This window comes from Heterocephalus glaber, unplaced genomic scaffold (assembly GCF_053883595.1).
Source record: "Heterocephalus glaber isolate CG9 unplaced genomic scaffold, H.glaber_assembly_v1.0 deba00001497, whole genome shotgun sequence".
Lineage (NCBI taxonomy): Eukaryota > Metazoa > Chordata > Mammalia > Rodentia > Bathyergidae > Heterocephalus > Heterocephalus glaber.
Window position 1 is genome coordinate 15,480,154 of NW_028258320.1, and position 13,580 is coordinate 15,493,733.

The 13,580-nt window shown below is 41.0% G+C and overlaps 1 protein-coding gene and 1 long non-coding RNA gene across 2 annotated transcripts in view; both read right to left on the bottom strand.

Moving 5' to 3' along the window:
• Nucleotides 1-1,078, bottom strand: part of Mcu (mitochondrial calcium uniporter) — a 173,148-nt gene extending 172,070 nt beyond the window's left edge. Inside the window, exon 1 of the mRNA XM_004846251.4 lies at nucleotides 895-1,078. Within this exon, the coding sequence (XP_004846308.1) occupies nucleotides 895-1,041 (147 nt within the window). The 5' untranslated portion in view covers nucleotides 1,042-1,078. The remainder of the gene's footprint in view (nucleotides 1-894) is intronic.
• Nucleotides 1,079-1,968: 890 nt separating this feature from the next.
• On the bottom strand, nucleotides 1,969-12,469 carry LOC147825571 (uncharacterized). Its single transcript, XR_015440525.1, has 3 exons — nucleotides 12,312-12,469; nucleotides 3,221-3,320; nucleotides 1,969-2,086 (listed from the first exon to the last, which is right to left on the bottom strand). It is a non-coding gene; the product is annotated as an uncharacterized LOC147825571 (long non-coding RNA).
• Between the last annotated feature and the right edge of the window lie 1,111 nt (nucleotides 12,470-13,580).

The window sequence follows — 13,580 nt, forward strand, 5'->3', positions numbered from 1 at the left end:
CTCCAAGCCAAGTTGATCGCTTGCAAATGAAAAAAAGCCCTCTCTCCCTCCTCCCCCCCCCTCCCGCACACACCCCAAGTCTATTCGAACAGAAACTCCCTTTCATTGCCAGCCAGTGAAACCCAGCAATAGGTGGTTAAAACAACCACCAAATCTCTGTCTCTGTGAACTTGTCATATCCGCTCCTCTGCTGCCTGCTGCCCACCCGTCTTTCTTCAGGCACGCGTGAAGCTCCTAAGCCAGCCTCGGAAAGGACCACCGAGGACCTTAAGGACCCAACGGGACGGAGCTGGTCTCTGAAGCAATGCAGCATGCATCTCCAGGAAGCCGGTTCCCCGAGCACACACATGCAGGAAGTCAGAAGAGGGATAAAGTTTGATTTTCCTTCTTAGCCATTCCCGCAGGGCCGAGAGAGGTTGAGGGAGCGGCCTGCCAGGGTCCTGGGCCGCTCTCTAGGGACAACGTGGCACTGCCACTCTCCTAACAGACACAGACAGCCACGGCACTCGGGACACCCAACGCGCCCAGCCAGAGCAGGAGGGAAGGGGACACGCGCGGGGCTCGGCTTGGGAGCCGGGGCAGAGCTGCTAAGGGAGGAGGGAGGGACCGCGACGGGAGGCGGGTCAGGAGAGATTCCAGTCCAGTCCCCTCCCCGCCCTGGTGTCCCCGGTCCTGCGGGAACATCCCCGCCGTCGCCCCTCCTCCTCCTTCTCCTCCTCTCGGCTTCCTCCGCCCGCCGTCCCTCCCTGGTCGCCGCCGCAGGCGCTTGAAGGGCACGGCGGCTCCTCGGTGCCCGGCAACACCGGGAGCGGCCGCGAGTTGAGATGAACTCGCCCGCTGCCCGGCGGCCTGGCAGCCCCGCCCTCCCCGCAGCCGCCGGGCGCACTCGCTCACCGTCCGGTGGTGTGGCTGCTGCCGCTGGCGGCTGACTCCCAGCCCCGAAAAGCAGCCAGCAGTCAGCACGCCGCAGCCGCTGGCGCCCCCGCCGCCGCTCCGGGAGGAGAGGAGCAGCAGGAGCGATCTACCTGCGGCGGCCGCCATCTCTCAACTGGAAACGGCGCCGGCCCAGGCAGCGCAGCGGACGGCTGGGGCGGAGTTAAGAGCTGTCACTCACCGACGCCGGACCAACTGTCGCCCTTGACTGACTCGGCGAGGCGGAGCTTCCTGCAAAGCCCAATCGACGGGCGGGAGAACCACATTGCAGGCTGCCTGTCACTTCCAGAGTTACCTATTGTGGGACACAGTCAATTACGGGCAAATTCTAGGAAATCTGTAATAGGCACCTGAGCCCCTTAGAATAGAGCGATAAGAGGTGACATGTTCGGCTTGGCTAATCGTCACCAACTAACGGCAGAGCTATAAGGGTAACTAGGGAAATAGATACGTGGCGCAAAGCTTTGTTCTAAAATGAGTTCCAAGTGAGTGTTCTAAGTTGGTAAAACAGGCACCAAATGGATAACCATTAACTAGGAATGCCGTAACTCCCAATGACATGCCAAGTTAGCATTCGCAACTGATAGTATTTGGGTATGCTGAAATTAACCCTACATCATAAAGTGACCTAATTAATGACTGTGATGTGTAGCACACTGTAGGAGGACTAGAAGGATTGCAGTATCCAAGTCTCCGCCAGAATGAGTAGTGTACATGCCATCACTGTGAATCAACAGATCTGTATTTACTCATGTCAAATACCCAGTTAATTTTCACATCAACTTTATACTGATTCTCACATCCTCCAGAAACGGCCCGCTATTTCTTACCACTCTTGACCTTGCACGCCTTTATTAAACTATAGAAACAGAACAAGTTGATGATGTAATACAAATCATGTAAAGATTCTTTTAATGAAGTTTCAAATTGCTAAAATAGCCATTAGAATGTACTTTGGAATAATTCTTAATTATTCTTGAAAGCACTTGATGTTCTTGAAAATACTTCTTTCCATCAGAAAAAGTTCACAATGAGGTCTCACTGAAAACTGTAAGAAAGGAGATTTGAAGTTTCCAAATTTCTTTAGAAAAGGAAGTCCTTGCTATCTGTTTATTATGATGCGCTGGATACTTTTCATTCCTCCCTTTAAAACCTGGAGCAGGAAAACATTTTGAAAGCAAATATAAGTATTCTAAATTTTGGAAAACTGTTTTAGTGTAGCCTTAGGTGAAGTTAAAACAAACAAAAACACAACACACACGAATAAAATTGTATCACTTGTTCTAATAATATTCTTTAAGGTTTGACTGAAATAACGCTTTCTTGGCCAAGAATAGCTAAATTATAATGTGGAACTTTGGGTGTAATTCTGACACCCCCGCCCAGAACAGTAAGATGATTGGCTTCTCCAGGTGAGACTGTCATTTCACTCATCCAGAAAGCTTTATTGCCCAACAAGTGAAACCGGAGAGCTCAGGAATGACCTTCCCATTCAACAGCTGCACAGAGCAGTCCCCCACCCCATCCCACGCCTCCTTGGAACTCCATAACATTCCTGGAACAATTTCACTTACAATCATTTTCCACCCATCTATATTTATCCCAAATGCATTTTATGTGTTTATCCACGCTGTGCCATTTTCCCCTTCTCTGTCACCCCTTCATGCCTTCTTACTAAGATTACCATGGATTTTAGTTTTGTTTTTGTTTTTTGAACCTTTGTTAATGTAGTTATGAACCAAAAATTTTCCATCCATCCTTCCCTCCCTGCTATGAGAAATTTTACTAGAATTGCATTTCCTCTATTTTTTCCAAGTATGAAAATTAGATGTACATCCTGCAGTATTAAGATTTAGTCCTGTGCATTTGCTATTCACTAAATAGCTTTTTTAATGCATATACAGAGGTCAGTGGTTCCGCCACCTGACCCACAAGCGCAAGGACCCGAGTTCGATCACCGGCACCAAAAAAGAAAAAAAAAGAAAAAGAAATGCATAATACGGGCCGGGGATTTAGCTCAGTGGTTGCGCCACCTGCCTCGCAAGTGCAAGGACCCGAGTTCGGTCCCCGGTACCAAAAAAAATGCATATACATGACCTGGAGGCATTAACAAAAGCTGTCTTCCTATCTATTTACCGAAACGGAAATGTGTCATCTTTTATCTATCAAGATGAAATCACTGATACACTTGAAGTAAGCTGTGTAATTGGAGGATCCACTGACTAAACTGAGTTTTTATGATCCAGGGTTAGCAATTACTCTAAACAAATGGGAGTTATCTCCTCACAGAGAAAAACCTTCTCCATAGATGCAAAGGACATATCTCATATGGGTTGGGTGGCCAAGTCTGATGAGAAAGTGTAGATTACAGCAAGTCAGCCTCATACCTAGAAAAAAGAATGAAAAATTAACATTCACTGCAAACCTATGTGCCAGAGCCCATGCTGATCACTCTACAGACAATGCCTTTATGAAAGAAGGTAAAGTAACTACAAATACTTTAAAAGATTGTTACTTTTATAAGAAGTCTGAGAAAACCTCAATATTGTCCAATAGGACCAGGAATTGTTTACATAAGTTACACAACTAATCTTAAAACAGAATATTATCCAACCACTTAGAAATTAATTATCTTACCTAAAAATGCAAGAAAATGTATAATATAGATGATGTTATATATGTATAATGCAGACAGTGATTTCTAGAAGAATAAATAAGAAAACATGCTACATTTGGGAAGTTTTAAGGGACAGCTACCCTTTTTTTTTGGTACCGGGGATTGAACTCAGGTCCTTGGGCTTGTGCAGCAGTGAAACCACTGAGCTAAATCCCTGGCCCAGCTATCTGTTTGAGTGGATTAAATATTCCTACCTGCATGTTATTTTTATAATTATAAAAATATGGTCACTAAAACCTACAAAGTTGCTGAATTGTTTCTGTGCCAATCCTTAGAAACAAGTTGATCTTTTTTAAGCTAAGCTAATCAGAACAGATTTCTTGGAGCATGAAATCTTAACTAGGTTCCCTATTAAAATGTAATCGAAACTCAGCTCCCAAGAATGACTCAACCCAATGGAGTATTTGCCTAAGCATTCCAGAAGATCCAGGGTGGGTAGGTGATACACAGGGTTTCACTGACATGAGCAGACAGCATGAAAAGAATCTGCTCAGAGGTCTGGGGAATGTGTTTCGAGGTTCACCAATAATTAGAATTATTATTTGAGATCAGCAGTTCTTAAAAAAACAGGAAAAAGTATATGAAGAAGGAGGAAGGGCAGAGGGGACGGGTGTAGCCTTTAAATATTTATCATGAAACACAGCCTAGATCTGTTTGCTGGCTATTTTTGCTTCATTCTTTTTCCAGATGTCATTATTTCCATTTTTCTACACTTACCCATCTGCAATCATCTCTCCATCATTAATACACATTCCCATTACTTCCTAGTTTCTGTGATTTTTTTTTTCTGTCCTTTTTCTGTTGGTTTCTCTGGATCATAAATATTTCTCATCAAGGTAACTGAGAAGGATTCAACTGCTCTTAAACCCCACTATATATCTCTTCCTGGAGATATCTCCTCACACCATTAAACACAAAAACACACACTCATTTTTATTTCTCTCCTTTCTCTTCCTCCAACATTCCCAGTTTTCCTACTCTAACACAGACCCACTTGAGATCAGATAGATTTACATACTCCCTCTAAGAATGTTTGTGTGGCAGGAGACTCATGTCCTGGCCTCCAAAGGATGACTAACTCCCATATTCGTTTTATAACTCAATGACTCTATGATCTAACATCCATTCTGCCATTTCTGTTAAGAGTAGAACCCCAGAAAAATATTGAGTTGAGAATGGCAGGGCTTGTTCAAATAGACTTGTCTTTGCTGTGTTTCTCAGGATCTGAGAAGTTGACAACAAACTTTAAAGCTGTCCTTCTGGTATTAGATTGGCTCATGGCCACCTATATCCTTTGCTATTTACTAGACTTTTGGATCTAAGAGGAAAAGAATTTTTTTGTCTCCATCTAAAGTGGTTCAAAGGGGCAAGACACTAAGTTTGCACTCAAGTAAACCACACTTCCTAAGTGTCCATAAGAATTCAGCTCTTATGGAATCCAACATATTCATTCCAGAGTATTCAAAAATGCCAAAAGATCATAAGAACTTGCCCTGACAGAACTGAATTATTCCATATCAGTAAAGTAGCTCACTTCTCAGCAATCTGCTTCCTATATATCTACCCACTGTATCTTGAACATTCCCCAAAACTGCCAATGTCCAAAGTTTTGCTCCAAACAATCATCTGTTCTTCTCTTCTTTTGGATACCAGATCCTCTGAGAGTAAATGTCCATGTAAAATGCAACTCCATCTTGCATATTCTCATAATTTGCTGCTTGACTTCCCATCAGAGCTGCTTGGTAGTAGGTCTGAGCTGGTCTGGCAGTAAGATCTATCATTTCCATGACTAGTAGAACTATTTGGTCAGGCTAATTTGGCTAGTTGGGCCACAGTCTCCTATTGCCATTAGAGGTATATTTTGTATCACAATTATTTACATTACTATCTTTCTCCTTCAGAGACCTTCCAGGTTAGAGTTGCCAATCTGGCAAATTAATTGAAGCTAACTCTCAATTTTTTTTTTTTTTTTTGGTACCAGGGGTCGAACTCAGGACCTTGCACTTGTGAGGAGGCAGGTGGCAGAACCACTGAGCTAAATCCCCAGCCCTTGAATTGAAGCTAACTCTAGATGAAGCTAACTTTAGATGATGTGGCGAAGCCCAACAGACCTCCCTTGCTGCTTGACAAAGTTCCAGCTGGAGGGAAAAAAGGGTGGAACACATCGTACCCTCATGTTTTATTTTTTCTTGCCATAATGTTTATAATCGTTACTCTGATCACCGGAGTCATTGTGTTTGTGACTAACAACAAACTCTCCATGAGGCAAATTGGAAATGATATATTGAAATCTGATCTGGCTCACAAGCCCCAAATTCCAGTTACTCTTAGTTCTATTGCCACATCCACTTCTAAAGAAACCTCTCCTAAAACCCCCTCTGTTTCCCCACTACTATAACTCCCCCTCTTATTGTTGACATTCTATTTACTAAAGGGGTCTTACGAAAAGATTGGAAGGACAGACTTTGGATGAAAGAAATAGTGGAAAATGGGGAAAAGAAAGAAAGTTAAGACAGGTAAATGCATTAAGGAGACAAGTTACTCAATATTTCTCAAAGTGCTGTAAATATCTCCTGCTCATGGACAATGAACCCAAATGACATTTAGTTAACATGAATAGAGGTAAAGAAAAATAGAGAGCTAATAGCAACTATATTAACCATTGTGCAATTTCTCAAGGGCCAGCTGGCGACCACAAGTTTGACACTTAGTTGATTAAATCTCTCTTGAACCCCCACTGATATAAAGATTTTGATTAAGTTACTTTCTGTTCTATTTAGGTGTGGGTAAATAAGGGGACAATTGTAATTTTTAAGTATGTATTCATGATGTTCAATGAAATGAAACAGTTTAGAGGAATTGTACTTTGTCTCACAAAAAATAATCTTTACTTCAATAGAAATTGCTAATGCAGTTTAAAATGTAAATATGTTCCACCCAATGCCTCCCAGCTATTGCTTAAAGATATAAAAATAAAGCAGACCCTGAGGCTTCTCAGAGGGAACCTGGACATTGCTTGTGGAGGTTCTTTCTCAGCGCAGTCCCAGGACATCTCCCCTTCCTACCTTACATCGACTGCAGCTGGTCTGTGGCAATGATGTTAGTTGCTCCTAAGATTTCTCTCTTGCACAATGCATCTATAGGAGCCTCAAGTATGGCAATCTGAAAAAAATACTTTTGGGGTGATACATAGCCACATGAGTCTGCTTTCTTCAAGGGGAGAGATATCTTCATATTATGCCCCAATTTCAGCTCTTCTGAAACTAATTTACTGTCAAAATGCTATACGTGTTCTCAATTTGGATGTCTTCATGAGTACTTATTTACACATGAACACATAAGGATTCTGGGCCATAGGGTATAGCTGGTGGGAGATAGGGGGTGGAGGAAACTGTGGCCAGGGTATTGGTCTTTGCCAGTTAACAACAGGTGCGAATGCTGCTCTTTAAATTTAGCCACTGCCCTTGGCATCTTGTCTCCCAGCCATCACTTACGGCAACCACTGCTGATTTGGAAAGGATCAAAGAGAAGATGACAAAAGGATCATATTTATTACAAGGCAGAGAGAAAAAAAGTTTTGTTCTCTTTTATTTAATAAAAATTAGTCTACTGCAAACATGTACTAATAAAAATTAAAACTAGTCTAAGGAATCAAAAACAACATGAGTCTCGGAAAGTGAAAATACATCTTAAAGGAATGAAAGGGGAAGGAAATTACTCAAAGTGATAATCATTAACAAATCATTCTTATTAAGCACTTAAAAAGCCATTCTAACTGCCAAAACTTGGGACAAAAATCATCTAAAATTTGGGTGGAGGCTCAGAAAATGATTGTTATTAATTCAGAGTTTAGATAAGGGGATAAGAGTTGGATAAGTACCAGTCATTCATTAGTCATTCAGCCAGTCAAGAAAATATAGTGAATGCCCATAGGTGATAGGCAATACAAGATAGGAGAAATTTTTTGAAAATTTATGTTCCCTAATTGTGTATTTTTTTCTGAAACATTCATGTAGCCACCTTAAGCATGACCTTGAAATTGAATCAATTTTTCTCATTACTTGGTGGTCCAACATTTATATATCATTCAAAAAAAATGAAAGATCACTTAAATAATCACTAGGCATTAATGTAATATAAATTTAAAATATACTTCCAGTGCAGTACCACCCCATCCAATATTACTAAGAACACACAAAGGAACTCCAATTTCTTTCTGTCGGTGTAAAGTAGGGTATAATTCTATTTAATTAGTTTCTAACTATTTCAGTGTCTAGAGTATGAACTAAATTTTAGTCTCAGATAATTATAAGAAGATATTGTGTTGCTTTTTCATGCCTTGTTTTGTTAAGATGTGTATCTTAGGTTGAATGGAAGTAGGGTTATCCAGTGTCAGGGATGAGTCAACAGACTTGTTGAATTATGGTATCCACGGACGTTACAATATTAGGCCTGTTCAATAGAATTAATCTGTCAGTCAAATGCTCCATTTATTGCAGAGAAATTTTCCATATAATAGCACTATTTTTTTGACCTAAGATAGAATAGGACACAAATCTCATCTGAGAATTCTGAGTTAATCTGGAAATACCATTGTTATTTCTTTCCATAATACAGAACTAATTTAAGAGAATTTGTGAAAGGGCCAGAGATTTAGCTCAGTGGTTTCACTGCCTGCCTTGCAAGCACAAGGTCCTGAGTTCGATCCCCAGTACCAAAAAAAAGAAAGAATTTGTGAAAGATTTTAAAGATTTGAAGCCTGACATGATGACATATGCCTGTAGTCCCAGCTTCAAGAGGCTGAAGCAGGAAGATTGCTTAAAGCCCAGGAGTTATAGGCCACCCTGAATGATAAGAGATAAGAGAAGCAGACTTGAGGGAAGGAACCTCCATGGAAGCAATATTTAGTCAGATCTGAAAGATTAGTAAATGGCAGAAGGAGCATATAGATAGCTGGTAACTGGAGGCCATGAGAATACCATTCAGGATGTGTATGCAGAAGAAAAGTATACCTAAGACATTAGTTTCCATGTAATGTCCTATTTTATTTGAGTGAATGAATGCAAATATGAATCTTAATAAAATATGATATTTTAAATATTTGAACAACATAGTAATTCAGTCCCCAGGGCCATTTTATCAAAGGAAGTACATTCTGAACTATTAAGTCTGGTTGGGCATATTCACAGAGAGCTGGGGTGATATATTCAGCAAAAATCTCTAATCCAAAACATACAAAAGTCTCTTAAAAATCAATAGGAAAGAAGACAGCCACCCAACAGAAAAATGGGCAAAACAGGTGACCATTACTTCATGAAGAGGATATCTGTACCACCAAGAAAACAAAGGGAAAGGTTATGGGCTTCACTACCATCAGTGAACTACAAACTGAAAATCATAGTGCAGCACACCAGCCCACCAAAACAGTTAAAATTAAAATGATGAAAATATCACATTCTGGGGCTAGAGATTTAGCTCAGTGGCACCATGTTTTCCTGGCAAGCACAAGGTCCTGAGTTTGATCCCCAGTATCAGAAAAAAAAAGAGAAAGAAAGAAAAGAAAATACCACATTTTGGCAAGACTGTAGAACAATCATTACTTTTTTTTTTTTTTTTTTTGGTGCCAAAGATTGAACTAGGGACCTTGCGCTTGCAAGTCAGGTGGCGGAACCACTGAGCTAAATCCCTGGTCCCAGTCATGACCCTTGTATGTTGCTGGTGAGAGTATAAATTGTACAACCACCCTTCTATCAGTTATAGTACCACCAAAATCCAAAAATCACACCAATCATTTGAACAGAGGCAATTTAATATACAGAATTATTAAGGAGGGCTCCTTCTCTAAGTTAAATTTTAGTAATTACAACGATTTCTCTGTTTTCTCTGCCCTGAGTGTTATAGCTGCTTCTAGCAGTTGTTGCCTCCAGATCTGTTAGTTATCTTTTTTACCCTTTCTTATAGCTAGTTAACAATTACTAATATTAAATGATCTCTGTTCAAGGAACTAAAACAGATTTTGTCTCCTGATCCACACAGCATTGGTACCAGGAAAGATCCAGAAAACGGATCTTCAAATATGAGATTTAAGGATAGTTTTGATTGAGGTTCTGGGCTTGAATGCAAGGCTGAGTTCCTCACTGATAACAAAGTGGATGCTAGGAATCCATGCCATGCAGTTTATTCACATTTAGTCTAATTAGCACCTCTGAGTGAATGTGATTAATTACATACCAAGGCAAGTGTTTTGGGGGCTCAAATGGCTACTGCATTTTACCAATATCCTTAATGACAAATCCTAGAATTGTCCAGGGGTCTGGAACCCAGACATCTAAACATGTAGGTTCTCATGTTACTAGGAGTAGGTGCACAGAAACCAGGGTCTTAAGATTAAAATTGTGTAACTTTTATATCCTGATAGCCAGAAATAACTCTTCCACACACATTATCAGAGTAGTGCAGACTTGGAAATCTTTCTGGGAAATTACTCTGTGTATGTAAGAAGGATAAATGAGCCACTAAATTCAAAACTGGCCAAGTTGCTAAAACAGAAGTTTCTATTATAAACATAAAGAGAGATTGAAAGATAGAAATAGAAAACACCTTGGAAATAATATAGTTTATTCTCCAAGTGGACAAAAAAAATTAAACTGACTTTCCAAAGTGAATGACTTGGCCAGGAATAAGAATTAATTTAGTAACAGAGCTGGGATGAATAACACCATCAACTAAGTACTGAGAACTTAACTTTGTATCAAGCACTGTGCTCAGTGCTTTTATATCTCTTAGCTCACTTTTCTCACCAATATTACAACATAGGTTTTTGTTTTGTTTTGTTTTTGAGAGAGGGTCTTGCTCTATAATTCAGGCTGGCCTTGAGCTATGTAACCCAGGCTGGCCTCAAACTCAAGGCAATTCTCCTGCCTCAGCCTCCCAAGTGGAGATTACAGGCATGCACCGCCACACCCAGATAAAATAGGTTTTAGTACTCCTCTTTCCAAATGAGGAAATTGAGATTAAGTAATTTGTCTAAATTCAGTTCCTAAACTCAGGAATGAAGGACCCCAGCACCTACATATTAATGTAATCTGCCTCTCTGGAAGCTGCACTCTCCATATGTAGTCTTATTATAGACAGCTAAATTGGGTAGAAATATTATAGGCAGTCAGACAGGACTAGGTTCTTGAGGGAGTCAGTCCAGAAAATGAGAACACATCCCAACTGTGGCTGGAGGCGCATCTGAAGATTAAAATCACAATGGCCAGATTTACATACTTCCCTAAGAAAATTTGAGATTATTAAAATGTCCCATAGAAATAAACCATTATCTCACTAGGGGTGGGCCAACCTCCCCTACCCACTAAGACTAAGACTACTAAATCTGAGACTACAAATTATCGACCAAGAATAATGATGTCATCCATATGCCCTTGCTACTATTGGATCAATATTAGCTAAGTGCCTATACTTGTAATCCTGTTGGCTGATTATAATTTGACCTGCGTTGTACCCACCCCTCATGACTTTGCTCTATAAAACTTTCTCAGAGATGTGGGCTCTTTGGGTACTCCTCCTGTCTCTCAGGAACTATTCTTAGTCCCCATTCCTATTCCCCAATAAATTTCCCTTCTTCTGTTGTTCCTTAGAATTCATTCTTCAACTTTAGGGAACAGAAACTCAGCATATCTGACATCTAGAAGATTGGGGGTTACATATCTTTCCCCTATATTAGTCTGATATAATCCCCCCCCCGTGTCTGTCTGTGTCTCTCTCTCTCTCTCTCTCTCTCTCTCTCTCGCTCTCGCTCTCGCTCTCATTTTTTTTCTTCAGTACTCAAAGTTGAACCCAAGACCTTTGCACTGAGCTACATCCCCAGCCCTTTTTTATTTTTTGAGATAGGGTCTTGCTAAGTCATTAAGTTGTCCAAGCTAAGGTCAAACTTGTGATTCTCCAGCCTCAGTTTCCCACAGCGCTGGGACTACAAGGATAACTATAAACACAATTCTTTAATGCTACAATCCAGCATTGATGTGTGTGAGTGTGTGTGTGTTGCTTAGGATCAAACCCAGAACCCTGAACATGATAAACAACACATGTTCTGCCATTGAGCTAAACCCCAAACTTTTTTTCTCCCAGACAATTCAGTAACACAGTTGGAAAAAAGCAGCATAGAGGGTTAGAGTTGAAAAAGATTTGAAAGGCTTTCTAATTCAGTCTCCCAGTCCACAGTAAGTCGTTGAGGTCTAAACTCATAACCAATTATCCCACAGCTTCAGAGCTATTTAGCAGTGGAGGCGGAACTGTAAGCCAAGTTTCCTAGCTCTCAAGGCAGTTCTCTTTTTCCTATGCCACAAAATCTGTCCCTCCTACAATCCTTTCTTTCAGAGTGGTTATTAGTATAGGATCCAAAGTTCTTGCTGACTTTTCAATGGATTGGCTGATAAGACACAGGAAGGGAAGGTCATTAAATGTATATAACATCTATTTCCTGGTCTGTATTCAGTGCCGCCTCCAGCTGTACATAGGTAGGTACTTTGTACTTTGTACTTTTTGTTGAAAAGTCTCCTCTGTTTTCAAACTGTTTCTCTACATTGGCTTTGCCTTGATACCTCAAACGCTGATACTGTTTTCACCATTAGATTGGAACATGGGAAACCTCCATTAAAATGCCAATGAACAGCCTAAAGAAAGATCTTGCCAACACCTTGGCTGGAGTTTATGTGTGCAATCAGCATTTGTCTCCTGGAAGAGTCCTCAAGGAGTGAGAGTCTGGAGAGATCGGGATTTTCATGGCAGGATCTGATGGGTGTGAAGTAGGCTGGGTGGTGACTGCAGTGAGGAGCCGTGGCCACAGGAAGTCACTGAATACCTGGGGAAGGCAGAAATGAATAGACAGTAAGGAAGTGGTACAGAAACAAGGGTAGGGAACAGAGTACCTTTGTACACATTAGAAAAAGAAGCCCTTTCTGCACATCTTAGGAATGGGACATAGATGCAGTTGCTACCTACTGCTCCCCATGTACGCTGAAGAACATTTGTGACAGATTTGTATCAAGCACACATATTGCAGTGCTGCCGAGGGAACTGCCCTGCCTGCTACCCTTGCCGTTGTTAATCTTTTCTCAAGACAGTGTATAAAGAGAGAGAGAGAAAGAGAGAGAGCCAGGGCTTTAGCTCAGTGGTTCTGCTGCCTGCCTTGCAAGTGGGAAGTACTGAGTTCGATCCCCGGTACCCAAAAAAAAAAAAAGAGAGAGAGAAAGGAATTAGTATTTACAGTGCCTGGCTGCAGCTCTCACTATATTTACTGAGCTCCTACTCTGTGCAGTCACTGTCATCACAAAAAACTCTGTGAATTCGATATTATTATACATTATTATCCCAGTTTCACAGATGGAAACTAAAGGTCCAAAGAGCTTTCAAAATTTCCCTGAGGCACACAACTGAAAAAAATCTTTCAAAGAGGCTAAGTACTGAGGGCAGAGCTGAGTCAAATTGAGGTCCTCTGACTCACACTTATCTAGTCTCCATACACCACACCCCTCCCAGAGGCTGCTTCCTAGAGCTTGTGTGTTGCACATCCCCCACCCCATGCCCCATTTGTTTTGTTTTATTTTTTGGTGTTGCATATTCTCAGTTATGCCAATTCCATTCTTTACTACACAGCGCTGACCTTCAATGGTCTAATTTATCATAGGTAAAACTGTTGGTGTCTAATTTTAAGTGGGCCACCTGGCAGGAAGCATATGGTAGACCCTTTGACAAGGTCATAAGAAGGTTAATTAAGTCTAGATTTTAAAGTTTTCTAGGCTAGGGTTGTAGCTCAGTGTTAGAACATTTGTCTAGCATGTGCAGGGTCCTGAGTTCAATCCCCAACACCACAAAATGAAAAAAAAATTCTTCTAAAACCTGAAAGTAAAAAAGAAATAGTATTGAGTACTAGCCATTAGCAAGGTGTGCTGAGTGCTATATGAAT